Source organism: Pristis pectinata, chromosome 9, assembly GCF_009764475.1.
Source record: "Pristis pectinata isolate sPriPec2 chromosome 9, sPriPec2.1.pri, whole genome shotgun sequence".
Taxonomy (NCBI): domain Eukaryota; kingdom Metazoa; phylum Chordata; class Chondrichthyes; order Rhinopristiformes; family Pristidae; genus Pristis; species Pristis pectinata.
In genome coordinates, this window is record NC_067413.1 from 43,034,940 (window position 1) to 43,059,286 (window position 24,347).

Consider the following 24,347-nt stretch of genomic DNA (forward strand, 5'->3'; position numbering starts at 1 on the left):
AACTTTTAAAAGACAGTTGGACAAGTACATGGATAGGAAAGGTTCAGAAGGATCTTGCTTGGCATGGATCAGTTGGGCCAAAGGACCTCTTTCCACGCTGTATGACTGTATCATACAGGTAATTAGGAGAATAATGGAATGCCATCTTTTATTTCAAGGAGGTTGTAGTAATGAGGTAGTTAAGTCTTACAACAACTGTAAAGACACTAGTGAAGCAAAACTCTGTTCAGTTTTGGTCTTTTAAGGAAAGATATATCAGCATTGGAGGCAGTTCAGCAAAGGTTCACAACAATGTTACTGGGTATGGACAGAATGTCTTTTGAAAATGTATGAACATGTTGGGTTTGTGCTCATTGACAATTAGAAGAATGAGAGCTAATCTTACTGAGACATAATATTCTTAAAATGCTTGACAAGGACAGTCTAGAACAAGAGGAGAGAGTCTCAGAATGAGTGTCAATTAAAACTCAAAAGAGGAAGAATTTCTTCTCTCAAGTGGTTGCAAGTCTTTGGAATTACTTGTCCCAGAAAGCTGGGGAGAATGAATCCTCGAATATATTCAAAGCTGAAACAAATAAATGTCTCATTAGTGTGAGAATCAAGGGTTATGGGAAAAAGGTAGGAAAGTGAACATGGGGAAAGCTGGATCTCATTGAATGCCAGAGCAGGCTCAAGGGGCCAAATGGCCTGCTCCTGTTCCCATTTCTTTATTTAATATTAATCAATGCATGTAAGCAATACGCAAGTTAATTAAGTTAATGATTACTTTAAATATCCCACTGATTAACTGTGATATAAAAAACAATTTCTGTTCACCAGGAAAATAAATGAAATAACAAACCAAAATTACTACGCAATCATGAAAGTGACAAGAAAAGAGTAGGGCAAGTATAGCTAGATATCCACAAAGGGCTTTTCATACTGATCGTTCACATGTGTTCTAATTCTTTGAAATATCTTAAAAACAATGTATAAATGGAATTAAGCCACACTAAAGGATTTCTTTTTTTAGTATTTCCCCCACTGCCCAAGGGGAAAAAAAACTTGTATGTCCTCAATAGATCTCAGAACTTAATTCAAAAATAATTCATTAGCTGTTATCATCACTTTTGTCTTGTAGGCAAACACAGCAGCCAATTTCTGCAATAAGATAAATGGTCAGTTAATGAAAATCCCAGAAAATCTGTGGAAGGACAAACAGAATTAGTATTTCAAATCAATGACCTGGCATCAGAATTGTTTTGTTGAAAAGTTGTTGTTCTGAAATGGCTGTTTTCTTTACACATCTGCTGCCTGAACTGAATATTTCTAGCATTTTCTGATTTTATTTCAGATTCCAACATCTGTAATTTTTTGCTTTACAAAACAGGAAGTTAATCTGTTTTCAATTATGTTGTTTGAAGGGTAAAATGCAGGACAGTATGATATCTGCCCACCTAAACTTCCCAAATAACAATTGCTTGGAAGGTGAAATAATAGTTAAAAATAAAACATGAAATCCACCAAGGAAAGCACCCACAGCAAACCTGTTAACAAATCTCATCTTAAAAAAAATTTATGTACAGAATAGTACAGATAATAATTTTACTATTTTTATTGTTATAGGTTCTCAATATCAAACTCCAGATCTTTTGAATGCCTTCCAGCTCATTGAATCTCTCTTGTATAGTCAACACTTGATATTCACCTCAAAGTCTGTTACTCTGGCTTTGCAATTATGTTCTGTGATTTGTGAGCTTGTTCTCAGAACCTTTCCCTGTAGACCAAGACTTGGCTGTGGCTGGGGGAGGAAGGAGATTTGGGGGGGGGGAGGGGGGGGGGCGGGGTTGGTGGTGGGGGGTGCGGTGTGGTGGTGGTGGTGATGATGATGATGTTTAATCAGCAGATCTGGGGGCCCATTGTTGAACTTGGAGTTTCACCAGGACAAAGTTCTGTTCATTGTCCTTCTACTCTGCAACATGACCAAAATACTTTTCTTAAGAAAAGCTCAAAGCTTTATTCTGAATGTTTATTGAAGCAGTTGGTATCTAATGGATGACCACATGCTGGCAATTTTGATTAAGATGAACTGCTCCTTTTTTGTTCTGCCTGATATTAAACTCTGCTCTAAATCAATTCAATAAATGTAACAAGAACACCTCCCTATACCTTTTTCGATAGAGTTTCAAATGGTCATCACCCATAGCAGAGGCTGCACAGCAAACTACACTGAAAGGCCAAGCACATACTTATTCTAGGTCACTGAAGAACATGGCCTGTGTAGTTTGTAGCTCTTATTTCCATAGATTTGAGTACATACAAACTGTTTCTTTTTGTCAGTTGAAAGTCGAGTCATCTCTTCTTTATCTGCTTTCAGCTCCTCCTCATTATACTGGAAATCCCGCACTATAAATCTGAAAAGAAGGCAAGAAAACTGAATGCATCCATTTTTTAAAAATGCGTAACTCTAATAGAAATTATTTGACAGAAATTCTTACTTATTCTCCCTGGCCTTCAGTCGGAAGTCATCAACTGCCTTCCTGAACAATGTCACGTTATACAAGCCACCATCGGTATCTTCGCATATCAACCTTGAATAGGGGTAAAAATAAAAGAAAAATTAATTAAAAAATGCCCATCTAAGACCATTTGTCCAGATTTTGCTTGCACTAGCCCACTGTGTGCTCACGTTCAGATGCAGAGGGTTTTTTTTCCCCCCCTTACCTGATGCCTCCAAATCCAGTAAGGTCCTGAACAGTGGCGGGATCCAACACAATGGAGAAGGCTCAATCCTAAAACTTCTTGACAGTGAGCAAAGCCCTCCCTCAGCTGTGCCAACTATCAGAGTAGCATTTTAAATGTTTCTGAATGTCTGACAGTGAAATATGAGTAATTTAAAACATACAACATAATTTGAAAAAGAACCTCATATTCCAACCTTTTATCCTTCATCCCCATTTAAAGAATGATGTTATGGATACTCAGCCATCTTAGTGCCAATTCCCCAGAGAAAATGATGGGTAATCTTGAGATGGAGCTCCACCATGGGGCATCCAGTAGCAGAAAATACCAAAACATGCAGCACCTATTAAGCAGTCTGGAATTTTCACATTTGGCGACACGTGCACTGAATCCCTAGACTCTTTGCCATTTAAATGGCAAACCTGGGCCAATACACATCACTATTTAAAATCTGAGACCTAGGTTTTCATGCACGAAGTTTGTTGGCCTGCTTGTATCTGGACATAGGTTGAGCACTGAATCATGTGGATAGGTCTCATTCCAAATTCATTCACGGTCTATTAAGTATATACCACATAGCATGTGATATAGTTTAAATATAATCAGTTATTTTCAACAGATGTTAAAAACAATACAAATTCAATCTGTGCAGCAAGTCTGACCATTACACTACAATATTTCAAAATTTCCCCATCATTTCTTCCCCAGTTCTGATCTTGCCCTGATGTGGATCACGAAGGAGCAGAGACTTAACTCTTGAAAACACTGGAAATTAAAGCAGCAATGACATTGGTAACATTTTTCCTTGTTCACCAAGAGACTACACACCTTCCAGTTCTTTTCCCATTAAAAAAATACATGAGCAGTGTTTAGATGGGGCCAGCAGATTTCCAAATTTTCACATGTGGAATTAAACACCAACTTGTAGTGTCTATCTTCAACATAAATTCACATCTCGTTTAATAGTATTCTGAGAATGGAAATAAGTAGTTGCACAAACTTGTAATAATTCATAGAAAACCCAACTTCACCTGTATCATTGAAAGTAATATCCAAGAATTCATGAAAGCCCTAGAAAATACAAATTTTAAAGCAAATTTGGTGGTGCTTTGCAAACAACCCTGAAACACGCTCCACTGGAAAATTTTGCACTAAAATTTTTGCACTTTTATTAATTAATTTTATGGTTCAGAACAAGACGTTTTTAATCTGATTTGAAAATACCACTACTTTCCCAAAAAGTAATTCTTCCACATTCAGCCCCTTCCCACATAAATTCACTCTGGGCTGTACCAGAATTCTCCACTTTTTCTGAAGGAGCCAATACTTATCTTTAATTCAATCTGCCACACATCCATCTCAAATCCTGTACCCTTTCTCTACTCTCTTCCCACTGAACCAGAGTTCCAAGTATCATTATGCCAAATCCCCATCCTAATATGCTGCTGAACCATTGCCCTCTGGTTCCCAGGTTCTCTCCTCCTCTGCAACTTGAACACATAATATACAAATCATAACCAGTTTATTTAAGCTGGTCAAAATAAGTCATGACAGTAAAAAATTCATTGCTCAAATTTTCAATCAATACTAGCAGGAAAGTTCACAAGAAACAGATCAAAGACCTCCCTTACTTGCTTGATCGTGGAACCACCATGTCTGCTAGAGTTTCGTATGTTTTTTCCCATTCAACATAATTTGCTCTGAAGAAAAAGAAGAGCTTTTTAATTAACATACATTGGCTCCAGATCCAGACAACGCTTTCACCTCTAACTGATAAATACAGAATCAGTGCTCCTTCCAAATGGCCTCATTCCATGTTGTGACCATTCTGTGACAGTGTAATGTATACAAGTCTACAGATAATAGAAAGCTAAATGGGAGAGGGAGCCGAGGAGGATGCAAAAGGATAGAGATAGGTTAAGCATAATAAAGTGAGTATAATAAAGAAAAATATCTGATAATTCACTTTATTCAGTAGAATAGAAAAACAATATTGTTTTTAAATGAAAATTTTTAAAAATTGCAGATGCTGGAAATCTGAAGCAGTAAACAGAAAACGATTCAAAATTCAGCATCTGTGGAAAGAGACAAATGGTTTGAGCTGAGACATTAACTGTTTTCTTTCCACAGATGCTGTCTAACCCACTAAGTGCTTCCAGCATTTTCTGTTAATATTTATAAACAGTGAGAATTTAGCACTTTGTTGCTGTATAGTGGGATCCTGGTGCTCTGGTTCACAAGATGCAGAATGCAACCATGCAGATCAAACAAGAAACTAGGAATAGAAACGTTTAACTGGCACTTATTTCAAGGGCACTGAAGTAAATGTGTCATCAACCCGAAATGTTAACTGTTTCTCACATCATACATGCAATCTGAACTGCTGAGATTTCCCAACTTTCTTGGTTTTCATTGCAAATGAAGATTGTATAGGAATTATACTGAAATTATGTCGGGCTTTGGTAGGACTTCCTTTGAGTCCTGGGTGCAGTTTTGCCGTGTGTGCCTAAATAAAGCTAGATTTGCCTTGGAATCAGAGCTATTTGGATAAGAGAATTATTTTATGAGGGGATGGAGTATGATTGGCCTATGCTCTCTGGAGTTTCAAAACAAAAAATGATTTCACCAAGCCATAAAAGGTTCAGAGAGGGATCTGACCGGGTAGATATATTGAAATTGCTTCCTCTGGCTGGAAAATCTTGAGTCAGAGGCAGTGTCTCAGGAAAAGGAACAAGGCGAAATTTCTTTCCACAGATGACTGTGGGTTCTGTGGAATCTCTGTCTTAGAGGACTGTCAATGTTCAAATGGTGAGTATATTTGAGACTAATAGATTGTGGTAAAGCTTTAATTAATACACATGGGAATTGCATACCATACATATCAGAAGATTGCACTGAGCTATAATCTGCGCCATTAAAGTAGACCCCTTTGCATTATAAAACATCAAGAAGTTAAAAGGCAGGTAATTTTGCAATTCCAGTCACAAACACTGGATGGAACAAGAAACAACATTATCACTACTTAACCGTTTAAATACTTTTAACTCTATTATAAGTATTTAGGAGACTTATAATGATTTCATCTTCATAACCAACCCAGAGTTCAACAACATCACATCAACTGTTACAAGTGATTATCATCATGACAATAAATGCCCAACAGAATCACCGAGGACAGAATCAGGAATCTAGTGCCAAAGTTGTCCCACATCTCTGCTCTTTCCTCACAGTCCTACAAAATTGTTCCTTACCAATAATATATATTCTTTTAAATTATTAATTCCACTGTCACCACCCTTCAGGCAGTGGATTCCAGTTCATAACTAGCTAAGCATAAAAAAAGTCTCTTCATCACACCACAGGACTTTTGCTATTTTTCTAGTCTTTGTCCCTTGAGTATTGACATTTACCACCCACCATGTGAGTAATAAAATGTCTTTCACTTTCTATCATATCAAAGTCCTTCATTTTTAACACTCCTTTAATCTTCCCATTAATCTTTTTGTTCCGAGAATAATCCCAGTTTCTTCAGTCTCTGTATATAAGTGAATTCATTCATCCCTGGTATCAATCCAGTAAACTCTTCTTGATCTTGTACATCTACATGTTACAATACTTGTGAGTGCAAGTGAAATGTATGTAACTATACATTTAGAACAAAACAGATTAGCAGTCTTTACCACTTTCTTTTATGCAGCTCCATCACCCCTTTATTGGCATTTACTCCCTGCTGGACTACAACCCATTTTTGTTCTCTCCTTCCTTTTCACACCTCTGCTCCATCCCCTTTACCTTCCCAAATATTTTAAAATTGATTCACCTCTAACATTTTCTGATGGAAAATCTTCAGCTGAAAACATTAACTCTTTCTCCTCAGAGGCACTACCAAAGCTATCAAGCTTTTCTAGATTATCTATTTTAGCTCAGATTTCAACATCTGTAGTATTTAGATTAACAGCCTCAACATTTTCTGCCACCTTCAAAGATTTGAGAATGCAAATCCCAATGTGTTCCAATACATCCTATACAATTTCATCATACAGTTTAGCTCATCTTGTATTTTCCTTCAACTGTCCAAACTCGGATTAAGAACGTGATTGTACAGTGGTTAGGATGCTAGTTTTAGGCAGTGCAGGAGGCACTGTGGGTTTCTGGGCATTTGAAATGCTCAGTGATTACGGTGGATGAGTGAATTCACATCCGTCAACCAATCTGCAGAACACCAGAAGACTGAACTGCCAACATCGGGTAGCACCAGGCAAGCTGCTGACGATTCATTCAAAGTTTAGTTGGGCTGGACTTGGGCACAGGCCTCAGGAAGCATAGCTTCTGGGAATATGGACATGGGTTTTTGAAGGTGGCCTCACTCTGGGCAAATGCCAGCAGTGGGCATCTGCAAAGTTGGGGGCGGGGTGGGAGGAGGGGTTTGAAGGGAGGAAGCCAAAGTGGGTCTGGGTCCCATAGAACAGAATATGGATAAATGTGCGTGTCTAAGCACATGCATCTCTCAGTATGCATATTCACTCATGAATGCATTCCCACATACGTGTGTGCCAAGTCTGTGCTGCCAAGCCCAATCTCCAGCTGTCTGGAACCTCCTTGCCACTGGACCAAAACCTTGCTCTGTCAAGCCCGTGCAGTAGCTGGTGTGCAATGGCTATCCTAGGTTAAAAGAAATCATGCAAAGGCATCTTCCACACTTCAGAAATCAAGTGGATCGAGACATCCTTGACTGAGTGATTAAGTAAAATTGCCAAATCAACACACTCCCTCTGATTTTTCGGTTATTACCAATACTTGTTTCTTCCCGAATCACCACACCCTGGTACCAAGAGTAATCAATTACAATGAAGTATGCAATTTAAACTTTTGAAATTTAAAAACATATTTAAAGTTACTTACTTGGGCACAACTACCAACAAAGTAGTAAGATATTCAGAGTCCATTACAAAGTCCTCCTTCTTCACGATATCAGCTAGACTTCTTGTCATCAAACTTCCACTACAAAAGACCACACAAACCACATGGCAACACAAGTTAAAGATGCAGTTCACCTCACAAAAACCATACATTGAAAAAAATCTCTACCCCATTAACGGTATTAAATTTTAAGAACTGGGTTTGAGACCAAAAGTGAGAGAATTAAGAAAAAAACTCAAAATTTTAAATTACATGCAAGTGAAGCATTTGATGTCTAACTATAACTTTAGTATATAAATCAAAAAAGTCACTTACACATTCTTCCTCTCTAGATTCTGCAAGTTTCCTTTCAGATTGTTGTATGCTGATGCTCTTGCTTTTAGATCATTGTCAATCTGTGATACTTGCTGCAAATTTGCAAGCAATTAGTTAATGGGTTATTCACTTGAAAATAAATGAACATCTGGAAATGCTAAAAATTTACCTTGTATATCAAAGTTATCCCCTTTTTACACCCACAACACCAATTCCATCAATATAATACTTAATTAGAACTTTCATGGGGTGGAAAATTGGACTTACCCAGATCATTAGCAAAAGAACAAACATCCAAATTAGCAAGGACATACAAAGGGATTGGAAAACCCCATTAGCACCACATTTCTCTAGTGCTCTCATGTATTAACATTCAATAGTCTTTTCAAAGCCATCCCTTGAGTTTATATCATCTGCTATGAATATACTCAGTATACCCCATATTTGCAAACCTTCAGTTCCCAATGCAAAATCAGATCTGTTCTTCTCTGTAGATTTTTCCTGTGTCACGTTCCATCATGTTTCCTCTATTCTGATTTTACAATAACCATAAAAACTTTAGATCAAGTCTAATGCTTAGAGGTACTATATATTAGTGGAATGAATCAAAGAATGACAAATGTGGGAAGTGGCCTTTCATCCTATTGCAGCTCTTTGGGTTGAATCATACCTTGGCCTGTGGCTCATAAGACAACAATCAGCTGTGATGCAAGTAGGTGGCTTTACAATTTCTGCATCTGCACACTGCTCCACAGGAGCGCTGAACATATTGGTGGCACTTTTATTGTATATATCCCCTCTCACTGCACTGCTGGACACGTCACCAAATCTAGGGGTGCTTCTAGATCATCCTGAGTTGAGGGCTAGATACATTGTCTATTAAGTCCTTCACATTATTAAAAGGCAAGTGAAGGTTAGGTTTTTATTTCCATACCACGTTGTGTTTATATTTTTAATTAATATATAATAGTTTAACATGTATTTATATGAATTAATTTCAATGAAAAATTACAGATAAATGTTTTCAAATATCTATAATCAAAGACATTTAGAGACAGATGAAAAGACCTTTGACAGGACAAGCTATCCAAAAGCCATTCAGGTGATCTGGGGAGCAGGGCCTCTGAATGCACCATCTGGAACTAGCAGCCTCTCCCAGACTTCTTTGCTGTGGTGTATGGGCACAGACTGCCCCAATCTAATAGCAAGTGTCACTGAGTTTTAAATCTAGTGACAAGCAATTGATTATGTAGCTATATACACCAGCATATTTAATTAGGCAATGGAGCAAATCTTGCTATCTAGAGGCATCAATTCAGAAGAGAACAGTCTTGCTGGGATTTACTACTTATCTGATGAGATTATATCTTGTTCGTTATTAGTTACAATTGAATTGAAGACATTTTATCAATTGATTACATTAAGTCATAATGTTTATTATTAGATGAATTGAAATGCAACCCAAAGTAACTGCAATTGCAGAATTCAGTTAAATTAAGTAAAATCAACTTTCTGGAATGAAGAGAAAGTATGAAACAAGCATGATCAAAAGATTGTTACTGAACCTTCGGTAATTATTAAACTCATTACAAATACTGAAAATATCTAAGTACTTTTCAGTGCTTTACTGAAGTAGGCAGTTATAACAAGTTATTGAATAACATTATAGAGCAATGATTTCTTCATAATATTACAGAGCACATTAAGAATGATGTCATGTCCTGTGGAGAAAGTAGGTCTCAAATCTACCTTAACAATGCTTGCTCTATTTTGTTTTAAATTTAAACTTCACTCCATGCTAAATTGATGAAAAGAATCTCAGACCCAAATTCACTACCAAGCAGAATATACATTGGGATGACGTACTGATCTAAATTGCTTACTGCTTTGAATATTTCCATCTCAGAAGATTCATTAAAAAAACAAGAGCTGAATGTAATACTTAGAACAATCTGTCAGAAACACACAATCTGACCAGATCAACAAGTGCATTATCACCTTCATTTTAAGCCTTATTCCTTGAACACATGGATTCAAAACAATTAAATACCATCAAATGAGAATTCATTGCGGAGAGCTAAAATGTCACCTTCTCTGTAATAGTTTGGATGGTAGAAAGATAACCACCAGTTACTCTTGAAGATTCAGGTAATAAATCCATACTTCTGTTATTACTGGGGAATGACATAGACAGCTGATGCAACAGAAAAGCACCAGTGTCTAATTGCAACAACTAGTGAAAGCTTTAAACACTTGATACCATGTAGAACAGTGCAACCCAGACAGCTGGCACTCCACCCTAGACACTAATTCCTTGCTTCACTGGCACAACATGACCACTATGTATACCATCCACAAATTGCACTGCTATTCTGACAGCACCTCTCAAACCAATAACGGCAGGCTCTGGAGGCATATGGGAACAGCACAACTTGCAGGTTCCCTTCAGAGTCACACCATCCTGACTTGGAAATATATCACTGTTCCTTTACTGACAGTGGATCTAAATCCAAGAATTCCATTTCCAATATCCTTGTGGGAATCTTCTTCAGAAATACTGCAGTTGTTCAAGAAACTAGCTTACCACTACCTTCTCAAGAGCATTGTGGGATGGACAATAAATGCTGGCCTTGCTACCAACATCAACAACCCTGAACGGAATATTAAGATAATGCCACTGACATGTACCAACGTTGTACAACCCAGTGCCATTCAGTGCATTACACCTTTTAAGAACATTAACATCAGCAAATTTACTGACTAAAAGCTTACTTCATGCCAAATTGGAATTCAACTCTCATAGTTGGAAGGATAGGCCTATCGTGACAAAATGTAGGGAGCTCTGTACAGGTTCTAGCCCAGTGAGAGTCATTTTTTATATCATTTAAACTTAAGTAGACAGCACATAAAATAAAACAAAACATGATATCATTTATGTTCCTAAACTTCATTGCTGTCGTACAAGTATCCAACATAAAACAAAGAAAATATCAGCAGAACATCTCCATTTTGAATATTACAACTTCATTTGTAATTTGTTCTTCTCTTAAATAAAAGAACAAGCCCAAAATATTCAAAAATGCCACAAGGAACTTGAAATGATCATAGGATTTATGTTAAAAATAACATTGTTCAAGAAATAATCTAAAAGACACCAACCTTCGTGATGATTTCAGATATGTTTTTCAGAGACTGTTTGATTGGATACTTCGCCATGTCCCATTGAAACCTTGTGATATAGGTGACCAAGTCAACTAAAATGAAAATGTTTTAAAAATGTTATGAGAAAAACTTCAGGTTTTTGTTAGAACAAATATAATAGTTTTGGTAAGTTTTACAATGGGAAGAAATGCAAGGTGTACGATTCCCACATTGTATCAATGCACAATTTAAAAACAGTATACAAGTCAGAAATAGTTACACAAATAGTATGTAATCATTTGAATATTTTGATTGAGGTTTGACAGCATTTCACACAGACATAAATGTTGTTGAACTGGAACACCCACGAGCTGGTCCGCACTTTACGTTAGCCTGCTGCAGGATCCCAAGGTCGGCGCTGACCTTTTACAGGCAAGTGACTCCCAGAAATCCCAAGGCCTCACTGACATAGCCAATCTATGAAGCAGAACCGACAGCAAATGACCAACAGACCCCAAACTGCAGAAAGTGAGACACATCCACCCGCAAACCAATTTGCTAACAGCTATTACGTTCTAATAACTCATGCCTTTTTCATTGTTTCTAGAAGTCCATGGAAACACTTAAACTGAAAAATATTACTGTAAATTTTGACATATTAAACAAATTAATTCAAAATATTCATATTAAAAGAAATTTTAAAAACATTTTCACAGAAGTCAGCTATCCATTCCGATGGAAAAGGTGGGTAAGATGGTCACTGCTTGTAGATCTGACTTGCCTTACTTAAAGCTGACAGGCCAAGTGCAAAGGATATCCAGCCTCTTAGCTCAAGATTAGGAACCCCCGCCCCCTTTTCTTCCAGATAAGTATGGACTCAGGTTCAAAATTCCATGCTGCAGTTTCTCTACAGAACTGCCAGCCAACAGTCAATGTGATAGGTTCCAATATATGCAAGTTAGCAAATCAGGTGGGCATTTTTTTTTCCAACTCATGTAACTTTGTATTTTAGACCAAGTTGGTTTAAAGGAGAACAAAATCATACTATTGTTAGGTTTCCATCCATTGTACATCAGCTTTCTCATGTTCAAATCATTATATAAATTTTCAATTTGCAGCATACAACAAAAAAAAAGGCATGCAACAACTTCCATTTATATAGTACTCAAATATTACAAAATGTCTCAAAGGGCTTCAGAAGCCCTGAACAAAAATTTCAACTAAATCACATTTGTCAGAGGACCAGTGACGATAGCTCAATTACTTGTATTTACATAGTACTATGGGAGATTTCAAAATGCTTTACAACCAATGAAATATTGTTTTTTTAAAGCATTGGTATACATGATGAAGGAACGACCCTATTCTTCATTAAAATTATGTCACTGAATGCCTTGCATACAACTTCTCTACGTTCAACAGCAAAGTCTTCATTGGCTGGAAAGACCTTTGGGATATCCCTAGGTCGTAATGCAAAGCCCTTCCATAATTTGAGGCTACAACTAAAGCCTCGGTTTCAATTCTCATCAAGGACAATCCAGTACTTGCCTGAGACGTCTTCCTAGATAATGTGCTCAAATCTCAGGACTGACATGCCACAACTTCCTGACTAAGAGGGCCAGAGCATTACTTGAGCTACAACAGACAAAATCAAATCCATTACAGTGCAGATGAGCAGCTTAACCAACACATAATTGCAATTAGTGACTTCTGCAAAAATGAGATGCAAAGTTATGTTGACTAGTTACAAAAGAAGTAAAAGAAGCTACAAAAGTGACATTTAAATGGACAAGCACAAAAGCAATAGTCAGGGCAAAAACAAGGAGAATTCACACATTCACCCATGGTGTTTAAAAGATAGCTGAGCATAAAACTAAATGAGATCAAGGGGATTACTGGATTTTGTACTTTTGTCCAAACCACTGGGTAGTAATCTACAAAGCAAATAGATTTCTCAGCTGTTCAGTTAAAACAGCACTATAAAATCTGCCCAGACAATAGGTAAATAAGGGCTATTACATATTAAACCATGACAGTATGTCACTGAAGCACAAAGTCAAGCTGCTAAAACAGAAATCTAAGACCGATGTCAGGAAGATCTTTGCAAAAGTAAACAGATGAAACCAATTTCCAGATAAAACAGTGGGAGGCAATAACTCTGGAATTACTTGACAGTTAAATATTGTGGCCCAGACTATGGCACTTGTTTTTGAATAGTACGGTTAAGATTAGGCAATTAGCCATCCTTTTCTATCTCCACCTTGAACAAAAGCTTGGCCAAGATCCATGAAAACACCACTCATTTATTAATTTAATAAGAGTTTTGTGTACATAAATGTCATTACAGAATCATAGGCAGCAAGAATCTTATAGAACTGACCTTGAGGGGCTAATCTTGTATTCAGTAAAACTGGAACCCATATATCAAATCACACAAGTTAAATTACAAAAATTCAACTGTATATCAGGTATATTCTGTGAAATTCAACTTCATACAAAATGATCAAAGCTACCCATTTGATAGATAAATTTTAAATGCTGTACTCATCTTCATACAACATTTAGGCACATCTGATTTAGTGCTGGAAATAGTATACACCTTCACAACAGGAATAAAATTAGCAGTGAAACATTCCATCAAATAGTGCAAAGAACCAAAAGTGGAGATCTCAGTGTCGCTTTAACCTTAAATTATTTGCATTTGTGGACTGTTCTTAATGGTTGTTCCTGACATTTGAAATCTAAATATTTCTGTTAAGTGTCTTGTGTTCAAATCACAATACACAAGATCAAACCTAAGTGGTGGGGCTTTTAAAGAAGGAGATTCTAACGTGTGAAAAAAAGAGATAGCTAGAGGCACTGTTGCCAATGTCAACAAAGGATTTGGAATACTAGAAGAGTCAGAATAATCTTTGGGGAGGTTTTAATAAGGCTAAATGAATTTGCAAAGATAAACACGATGTCCATGAAGGAATTCAAATACAAGATTGAGAACTTTAAATTGAAGGCTAGGGAATTAGCCCTCTTAATCAGCATACTTTTAACTATTCCTAGTTCTGATGGAAGGTCAGAGACCAAAAACATTAATGACATCTGTTTCCACAGATGTAACCTAAACAACTGAGCACTTGCTGCATGTTCTGTTTCTATTTCAGATTTTCAGCATCTGTACTATTTTGCTATGAGATTAGCAAAGTGATAAGTTAGCAAGACCCAAGATAGGTCAGAATACAGTCGTGTTTTCAGAAGTGGACAATTACAAAGTGAAGAATAACAGCCTGTCAGGAAAACATTTGAATAGTTGCCCAAAAGGATTTTAATAGCTCCTAGACCAAAACTGATGAGATTAATTTTAAAAGCTAAAGGACAGAGTCTTTGTAATGTGGAGTTTGAGTTTGAAATCTCAGCTCTTGGTCAAAATGAATAATAGGACTGCAAACAGTTCTGGCTTAATCAATGGCCAAGCTGACAGCATTGTCAATGGAATCAAGGGCCAGGGTTAAGGAGACTGTGAATGTTGTTGGAGGGCAAAAGGGGGGTGCAGTGAAAAGGCAGCTGATGGCTCTAGGAAATATCGCCAGTAAAACTGATGCAAACAAGTGGGAAAAAAAATGGAAAAAGCTGCCATGTACCAGTAACAGAATTCTAAGAGTAACAGAACAATGAAAATCATTGAAAATTGTGTCATTTCCCTTTCAAAGTCAGTTTAAACTGAGAGAATAGTTTAGACATACCTCAGCATTATTCCTCCATAGCAACAGTCCAAAATATTCCATAACTAATAATAATAGAAATAATCTCAAGAACAAAGGACAACTTTGTTTAATCATCGTATGCATATATATTAAGATTCAGTGTTATCAGTGGCCAGATTCAAATAGAATTGGACAAACTACCCCTTTAAACTCCCAACTCCCTATCGGGCACTTCAAAACTATTTCTAAATGTTTTGTACAAGCATATATGGATCAATATGTGCTTGCAAGTATAAAAGACATTTTAGGAGATACAAACTGAACATACTATGTTGATTCTGCTAATTCTGAGGATTATCACGGTTAGGGAAGCGCCAACTTATTAAACACATCAAGCCATCTCTACTAAATAGATGGCATTTTGGTTTCTTACTATTATATTGCATTTACTTTTACACCAAACTGTTAAATAAATAACCAAACTTGTTATTAAGCCCCAGTTAACTTTTTTCACATGAACCCAATAATGCATTAGCTGCCTGATAAAGTGCAAAACAAAATCCATCAAAACAAAATTTGTATTCAAGTAACCATTTGGTGGAAAAAATTGCAGTTTTACACTATAAGCAAATCAAATTTTAAGGAACTGTTATGGCAAACCTAAGAGTGCAGAGGACTTTGAAGCTTTTGTTGTGTTTCAATAAGATGAAACATAGTCTTGTATCTCCATGTTATACACTGGAGTTTGGTGATGCAACAGAGAATAGCCCCAGATGTGGCATGTAAAAACAAAGATTGTAAGTGCTGCACTTGCAAACAAGCTCCTGACCAACTACTGGAAAAAAAAACACACCTGTAGTTCATTTTTCCTCACTACAAGGGCAACAAGCCAGCAGCACTGATTATTACATGCAGAAAGTCAAACAAGAAAACAGTAATTAAAAAATAAAGCAGGTCTGTCAATTTTAAAACTTTATCTTTGAAACAAACAGTAGGCCAGTTCTAAAGAGTACAGTAGTAAGTGGACCAAGGACAGAAGGGCACTAAGATTATAGTTCTATACTTAGATTCCAGCAACTAGGATTATAATGCTTAGAAACCAAAATATAAAATACAATGACTATAATTGTAAGATACACAAAAGAAAAGAGTAAATTCTAGTTTAAAAATAGTTTATAAACTAGAATTTATAAAAATATCCAAAAATATAATTTTAATGAAAGTAATAAATCTGCCTGTTGATAGAAAAGTATGATATATTTGTAATAAATTTTGTTATAGATCTGTACCTTTGATTTAGTCAGATTGCTACCATCTTCCACTATCTACAAATTAATGTTATGACTATTAAAAGCAATGATCCATAAATTTCATGATTCCAGGTTTCAATATTGAAAGATGCTTATTTTGAACAGAAAATAAAGTAGCAACATCAACATGAAATGAAGTGTTCTGGCAGCAGTGTGAGCTACAAGGAATCTATTTTCTTCAAATTGTATAATTACAACTGTTCACCCACACAGGACTTAACAATTTTCGATATTCCTGAGAGCTAACAGGATTTCACCATGAAGGTCATCAGGTAATGTAAAATACAATACAGAACTCAAGTATAAAAAAACGAAGTTTAAATTTGAGATATCAGAATATGAAAACTAGAACTCAATAGATAACTTGATAAAGTACTAGAAAAATAACACCCAAAAGAAATCAGTGAATGTTTTGGAGTTTAGTATAAAGAGAGATTCAATTATTTTGGAACAGCAAACAGTACAGATGTCATAATCAATCACTAGATTCAAGGAGATTACTATCTCAGAATAAGTTCAGAAATGAAGTCCAACCCCCGAACCACAAACCTTCTGACGGAAGGTATGGATATTTCCAAGGTCAGTTGCCTTTGAAATATGGTGAGGCATCATCGAGTTCATTAATGACTTTCTGCTCACAGCTAGTGACATCAATATTTGTTTTATTCGGTATGCTTTCAGTACCCTTTTAGAGTGTTTCTTCTGACCACATGATCTGATGATGAGTGAGCTGGGAGTAGAGGACTTGTTGAGGGTGCTAGATCTTAGCATCAACACACCATGTCTACTCCAGTGTAGAATCTGACATCCACATACAAAAGCCCGTCTAACAGAATTGGGGCACGAGGATTACTACCTCATTGGTGAAGTGTGATTCAGCAAGGATGCTAGCAATCATGCAACAATCATTCCACTTGATGTGATGGACCTTCTTGGCGACATTGCTGGTGCTCTCTCTCCCCAAAGAGAAAATATTATTGACAGGTTTCCCAGGCCTTGCATCCATACAATACAGGGATGATGACTGCATTATAAACCTGGATCTTGGTGTCCTTCTACCAGTTATGATCACTGAAAACATCGGAAGTGTTTTTCCCAAAGTAGGCCCTTATGTTGGATCCAGTGCTGAATCTCAGTCTTCTCTCAAAGTACTGGTATCGAGTACCAAAGTGTCAGAAGTGCTCAACTACCTTCAGGGTCTGTCTATCAATAGTGGATCATGTGCAAGGCCTGAAACCTTCAGATCAACACTGTCAGAACAGATTGGGCTGCTGGAAGAATTGAGTCCAACCATCCCTGAAAAACTTAGCAAGATTTTGGAGTTTCACATAGATTATGCTCAAACCACCCTCAATTAACCCACTCAAATTTTTGGCTCTGCCTCCATTTTGTTCTTTCCTTTTAGGACAGTTTAAAGGTTTTACTTCTTAGAAATGGTTCACAAAAAAAGCAGATTAAATAGACAGAAGCTATTGTTCAGAAGTGATCCATTTAACATTTTGTACAACTTATTGGAATTGCTGAAATCATTGAACTTGATGTTCAGTCCAGAAGGATGTTGTACCTCAAACATGCATTGGGCTTTGGTGGAATTGTTAGGGGTTTTACCTTTAACTTTTCCCAGTTCTAATGAAAGGTCACTGGCCTGAAACTTTTACCCTGTTTCTCTCTCCACAGATGCTGCTTGCCTGAATATCTACAGCATTTTTGTTTTACTATAGATGTCCAGCATCTGCTAAATTTTGGATAGTATATGATTGGATCAGATGAAGGGAAATAATCTTCAACTTACACAGTTTCTTAAAATACCACTTATAGCCCCAAAATCACAGTTACTGCATCATTCTGCTCACCTTTCAGATTTGACAAGTACCTCTTCACTTAACACAATTTCATAAACAAGATGACCATGCACCCAAATCACTATGCAGTTTATACATCCAAAATAATTCTATGAAAAATACTATATTGCAGAGAGCTGACTTATTTATGGTAACAATGATTACAAACTAATTTATTGAAACTGTTAGAAGGTCTTTGATAACCAATTCTGCTATGAAAGCACATAAATCATGGAGACAGGCCTTCCAATTCAGGCAGTAATCAACCAGAGAAAGACTTCTCTCAGGATCAGAAAGCCAGGAAAAAGAGGCAGCAAAAATAAACATCAGCTCAACAATGAGGACCTAATCTGGGTGAAACACAGTATCTCAGAGAAGAGTACACAAACATTATTTCTCTGGAGGAGACATCTTAACAGTTGTTCACCAGCAGAAAGGACCAGAAACTTTGCTAGGCTACCTACTTCAATGGCACACCTTACAAAGGATATGGACGATCTCACTGAACCAATTTCATCTTCACCAAGAGAGTTAATTTATCATTGTAAACATTCATAAGCCACTGAGCAACCTGTGGCTAGATGTTGCACTCCATCCAAAGCAAATCCAGCTATTTCCATCAGTCACCGCCATGCATGGCCACACATTAACAACATTAGCAAACAAATGTCAGCTAGATGGGAGAAAAAAAAAAGGACTTGCCTGTTCTGCTTCATGTGTAGTGACATATATAGTATATCAATAATCTGCTGGCAACAGATATTGTCCCAACCTCCCCAACTCCCAACACCATCCTAGCTTCATACAAGAGTTTCAAAGTAGCAATAGCTGAAACCATACTAGAATCAACAAAAAAAGGTTACAGGGATGCCTAGGAGAGATTACTATCAAGTAAACTATGGCTTCGCCTGAAAGCTCTGATCACTTAAAGCAATTTCTTAAATTTATAGCCACAGAAGTTGGGCATGAGGATTTCAGAAAAATCTACATCCAGTGTTTTACCTTAGAAAGGAAGAAGCTTCTTGAGGTATACAGAGAAAATGATGACCAGGATATAGCAAAAACAACTCAATTCCCTTGATGCTGCTGGTTTATGAAGTGGCTTTGAAACATTGACTACACATGCTCAAGCCAAAAAGCACAAAATCTTCAACGAGATCTGCACTTATATGAGCAAGACAATGGGTAACATAGAATGCAAGGAATGAATAAAGGTTTCCACTGAAGATAAGTAGAAGTGGTAGAAACAAGGCACAGTTACAGATGTAGAAATGGACATTTCTTGGTGATTGGGTGGTTATGATCACATGGTACACATGACACCAAGATTCCAAACATGCTCACTCACCCTTCAAGAGTGACCTAAAGGGTGGAATCAGTGTTAAGGAAACTGTCATTGCTCCCTGTAACAAACTATAGCTTCAGTCCTGCATCAATTAGTTGGAAGGAAATTCCTCCTCAGCCAAGCAAAAGCTTAATGGGTGGTAGTGACTCAGAGTGAGTTTTTAATCTACATATATACAGGACCTCTGATTTTCAAATTCTATCACAGTGGGAGCTGGGGGCAAGAACAGATCCTTGCAAGACTCTTGATACAATGTTGCAGTAGCAAGAGAAGTCATTATAGATGATTCCCTAGTCACAAATGGATGGCTAAGAAGAGATGGTATTAGAGGAGAATGCTGTGGTCAATTATGTCAAACGCTGCATTCACGTCAAGAAGAATCAGCAGAAGTAACTTACTGCAGCTATGGTAAAGCAGAATGTAATTTGTGATTGATAATGGTCGCCTTAAAGCTATTGCAGTGAATACGATCAGAGCCTGAACACATGAAATCAGAGCTGATTAGAACAACAACATAGTCATAAATGCTATATCATGTCCAATAAATCTAATTCAATCTTTGTAGCAGTAAATAGTCAATAAAGAAACATCTGTGGATGTAGTATACAAGGCCTTTTAAAAACGCATTCAATAAGACTCCATGCAGAAGACTAACTAAAGCTTGTGGAATTGAAGACAAATCTCATGTAGTTCTGGATTTGCACCTCAAAAAAGGATGTTACTCAGGCTATATAAATGATGAACAGCAAGTACATAAACTTGGCCCACATTTCTGGAATATAGATAAGGGAGAATTTGATTTGAGCTTTTTTAGATTATTGAAAGGAATCAAATGGGTAGGAAAAGAGGAACATTAGAGAAGTGTGGAAGTCTAGAACAATTTGACATAATCTTAAAACCAGAGCCAAGCAATTCAGGAAAAAAGTCAGAGAACACTTAACCTTAGAAAGGTAGTAAAAGTGTGGAACTCTATCCCAGTAAAAACAGTAACTTCCAGCCAAAATAGTTTTGCATCCAAAATCAACAGGTTTTTGCTAATCAACAGTATTCAGGAATGGAGAGTCATGGAAAGTGATTGGAATTATGTTGAAGGTGATCGTACCGAATGGCAGAACAGGCTTGGGAGCTGAAACACCTGCTCTTGCTCCAAAGCACAGTAACAGATCAACATCCTCTAATCTAGTCAGAATGGTCTGCTCCATACTGCTAGCTTAATTACATAATGGCTGCTCAGTATTTTTCTTCCCAGTAAATAAAATCTGAACTGGACTGATCATCAAATTCCATCATTTGATACGTCAGTCTCAGATACAATATTTACTCATGCATGAGGCATAGGGTGAAATTCAATTTTTACAACCTGTTCATAACAAAACAGGAATATAACAAAACAGGATGTAACAGTGCAAAATTTAGATGTAATTCAATAGTTTTCCATTTACCTCCACTGGCCAAAAGATTTTCTTGTACTTTGTCCCTACTGTCTTCCAACACATCAGCCATGTACTGGGCCACCTTCTTCACAACACTGAAAACATTAAACAGATTATGGGTTATGGATTTAAACAATACATCAGGGCAAATGCAGGATATACTGTCCTCTGCTTTTCCCCCCAGTGACCTATGTAATGAACTATTAAAACATTGAGTATATAAATGCAGTGACAATTGTGCAAGGCTAGCTACTGTAAGACAGAGTACAAGACCAAGAGTAAAATACCACCAAAACTGAATTCAATAACCTGGTAACTACACTAGGAAGTGACAAAGAATGTTCAGAGTTGTAAAAATCCAACTAGTTCACTCATGTCCTTCAGAGAACCGAAAATCAAGAATTTGCAGATGCTGGAAATCTGAAATAAAAACAGAAAATACTGGAAACACTTAGCAGGTCAGCATCTGTGGAAAGAAATACAGTTAATGCTTCAAGTCAGGAACCCTTTGTTGGTTCTAGAAATGCTGCGATCTATAGGAATGGCAGAGGATTTGCCTGAAAGGGCAGATGGGTAGGTAGTTGCAGGACTTATGTACTCCCAAAGCATGGGTGAGGTGTTCAATACCATTCCGAATTTATCTTCTTCACCTAGAGTGGTCACAAGCCAGGGAATCCTAACAGTCAATGGTGAGGTTGCATTTTCTCAAAGGGGGGGGATTAAGCACAAGCTTGACTTTCCCTCCCCCCCCCCCCCCCCCCCCCCGCAAGGTATTCTCTGTGACTGGGCTTGGAATAGGGTGTTTGTTTCAGAAGTCTGATATCAGGCTTGTGAACAACATGACCTGTCTAGCAGAGCCAACTGTGCGTAACTAGTTTCAGAAGTCTGATATCAGGCTTGTGAACAACATGACCTGTCTAGCAGAGCCAACTGTGCGTAACTAGTTTCAGAAGTCTGATATCAGGCTTGTGAACAACATGACCTGTCTAGCAGAGCCAACTGTGCGTAACTAAGGACCTCAGTGTTCAACCTACAAATGGGACACAGATGTTGGTTCACTTTTCCTTCCAGTGAATTGAGGCATTTTTGGATTCAGCATTGAGGTACCTTTCAGGTGCCTTCAGGCGTCTGTTGTAGGTAGCCCAGGCCTCAGAAGATAAAGGAGGGTATGGGTCACCGCTGCCCATTAGACCACAAGTTTTGTGCCAGATCTCAGGTCTTGATCTTCAATCCATCAAAGACTCTGCTGGCATACTGAAGATGATTGTGAATTTCATCACTGATTTCTGCTTCCAGTGGTTCCTGAGATATGAGAAGAGGTACACTATTTTTCAGGTTCTCACTGGAAATATTAGAGAGCAGCATTGGCAGTGGAAGCAGGTTGGTTGAGGACCTTTGTCTTGTGGATGCCGAGTATAAAGCCCCTCATATGCATTCGGGAACAAGTCCGTTGCAGCTTGAAGCTTGGTTTTTCAAACGTGCGCAAACACAAGGGTTGCCTGCATTAGGCAATTTAATTACTGAAGTTCAGGTAACCTTGATTCAGACGTGTATCCCCACATATTGAACAATTTCCCCAGTAGTTCTGAAGATTAACTCCACACCCACAGGATGCTTGTTGGAGGTAAGGTGCAGCATTGCACCAAGAAAAACTAAAAAAAAGTGTTGAGGTAGTGATGCAGCTTTGTTCTACACAGACTCCATTGTAGTCCTGTAGTAGTGTTGTAAACACAAGATGAGAGGAATTTCTGTGGCAAGCCCAGTTTGAGGAGAGTGCTCTGCTGTCCCTCCAGATTGACTGAGGGAAAGGTTTTAGTGAGGCTGAAAAAGAAAACCATGTACAGCAGGTGGTAATCCCTATGATTCTCTTGCAATTGTCACAGCCACTGTATCTTTAGATAAATGGAATCCACACTGTGATTCAAGGAGTAAATCTTCAGAGAGTGGGAGGAAACAATTCAGGAGGATCCTGGCAAAGACCTTTCCTGTGACAGAAAGCAGGGAGAACCCTCTGTAGTTTCCATACTCAGACTTGTCCTTTCCCTCAAAGATGGCCAAGATTTCAGCATCTCTTATATTGGCTGGTATATCCTCCTCCTCCCAAGTACAGATGATGTGATTGTGAACTTGTGACTGAAACTCTTCACTGATGAATTTTAGAACTTCAGCAGAGATGCCATTTGCATGGGGATACAGCGACATCATGTCTCAGTAGTATCAAGGACAGACTTGCCGTTGAGAAAATCTGAAAAGTTCTTTCACTTCTCTGTTGTCTTTAATAATTTCACCTCTCTTCTTGAATCTTAGTGTGGTAGACCTAGGGTGTTTAAATCATGAATGCCTTTGAAAGTGCTGAAGAAGCCATGCATGTCATGGCTGTCAACAGGTTGCTGAGTCTCCAGAATTCTTTTCATCAACCATTCTTTAAGTCTCATGTTTTCAACTGGATTTTGGCTTTCCAGCACCTGCAGAGCAGCTTTCTTTGTACAGTTTAAGTGAAAAACCTGTCTGAACATTTCACATTCTGAATGTTGGCTCATTCCAATTTGTCCAATATTCTAAACCTATCACATTTTATTAAGTTAAACTGGTGGTGTTCAGCATTCTCCTTTACAAAGCGTTCTAAATATCAAAGTGAGAAAAATCATTGTTGGAATCAGATATAAAAGACTTCCTTTGATCACAGAATAAAATTAAGATCACCTCTCTGTCAGATTCCACAGTCACTTCTCTGAAAATCAATTGGCTTCAATCTAACTGCTGAGATTAAGTAAAGCTATCAACATGATGTTGAAGGAAAGGGTATATCTTGATGACTAAATATATTTATTCTTCTAAGTCTATACAAAACTTCAGTAACAAAGAAATCAACAGCCACTAGACTATTAATTAATAACATTTAATGCAATAAATGATACATCATGAGCTGGTGACAAGATCAAATGGAAAAATCATGAATACAGGTCAAGCCAAATTTCTCACACTAAGTAATTTAATTATCTGGCCCAAAATGGTGCCACAGATTTTGACAAGTTCAGTAATTCTTAATAGGAAGGAGTATAGGTCCAAGAAACATGGTGAAAATTAGTTTTCTTTTAGCCACAGCCTGTTAAATACTGCATCTAATTTATACTCCACATAAATCCCAATTGAGATTGACCAGTTTTGTAAAAGCATCTTAATATACAACTATTTTACAAACAAAACTCTATACTAAATATTCTAATCCACAAATTTTGCACCATTAGAATATATAAATTCATCACTAACTTTTGCATAAATCTGTAAACTTTCGACACTTCATAGTCGGTTTCTCTCATTCAGATTCCACTTTAAAATGGTTAAGTTCAAAACTAATATCTGGAAACATTATTTCAGAGAGTAAAGTGGTAATTCGACAGAGCAGTTCCCAAGGAATTAGACTGTTTTGATTGCAATACAAATTCAGCATTGCATGAGCAATTTGTTGAAAAACATCTGTCTGCTATTCAAAAGCTCAGAATTCCAGAATTATGTTTTCATCTTGTTGTATTTACCTGCTATGATCATTCTATTCTTATTCCTTGATAGTAACATAGATCCAAACTAAATATTGGGTTGATTCAGCATGTTTAACCATAAAGTGA

The 24,347-nt window shown here is 37.3% G+C and overlaps 1 protein-coding gene across 1 annotated transcript in view; it reads right to left on the minus strand.

Moving 5' to 3' along the window:
- The window catches only part of atp6v1c1a (ATPase H+ transporting V1 subunit C1a), a 50,718-nt gene that overhangs the window by 11,660 nt on the left and 14,711 nt on the right, over nucleotides 1-24,347 (minus strand). The window contains exons 4-10 of the mRNA XM_052022937.1: nucleotides 20,731-20,816; nucleotides 11,116-11,210; nucleotides 7,957-8,048; nucleotides 7,624-7,722; nucleotides 4,353-4,421; nucleotides 2,478-2,570; nucleotides 2,300-2,393 (exon numbers count right to left, since the gene is read on the minus strand). Coding sequence (XP_051878897.1) covers nucleotides 2,300-2,393; nucleotides 2,478-2,570; nucleotides 4,353-4,421; nucleotides 7,624-7,722; nucleotides 7,957-8,048; nucleotides 11,116-11,210; nucleotides 20,731-20,816 — 628 coding nt within the window. The remainder of the gene's footprint in view (nucleotides 1-2,299; nucleotides 2,394-2,477; nucleotides 2,571-4,352; nucleotides 4,422-7,623; nucleotides 7,723-7,956; nucleotides 8,049-11,115; nucleotides 11,211-20,730; nucleotides 20,817-24,347) is intronic.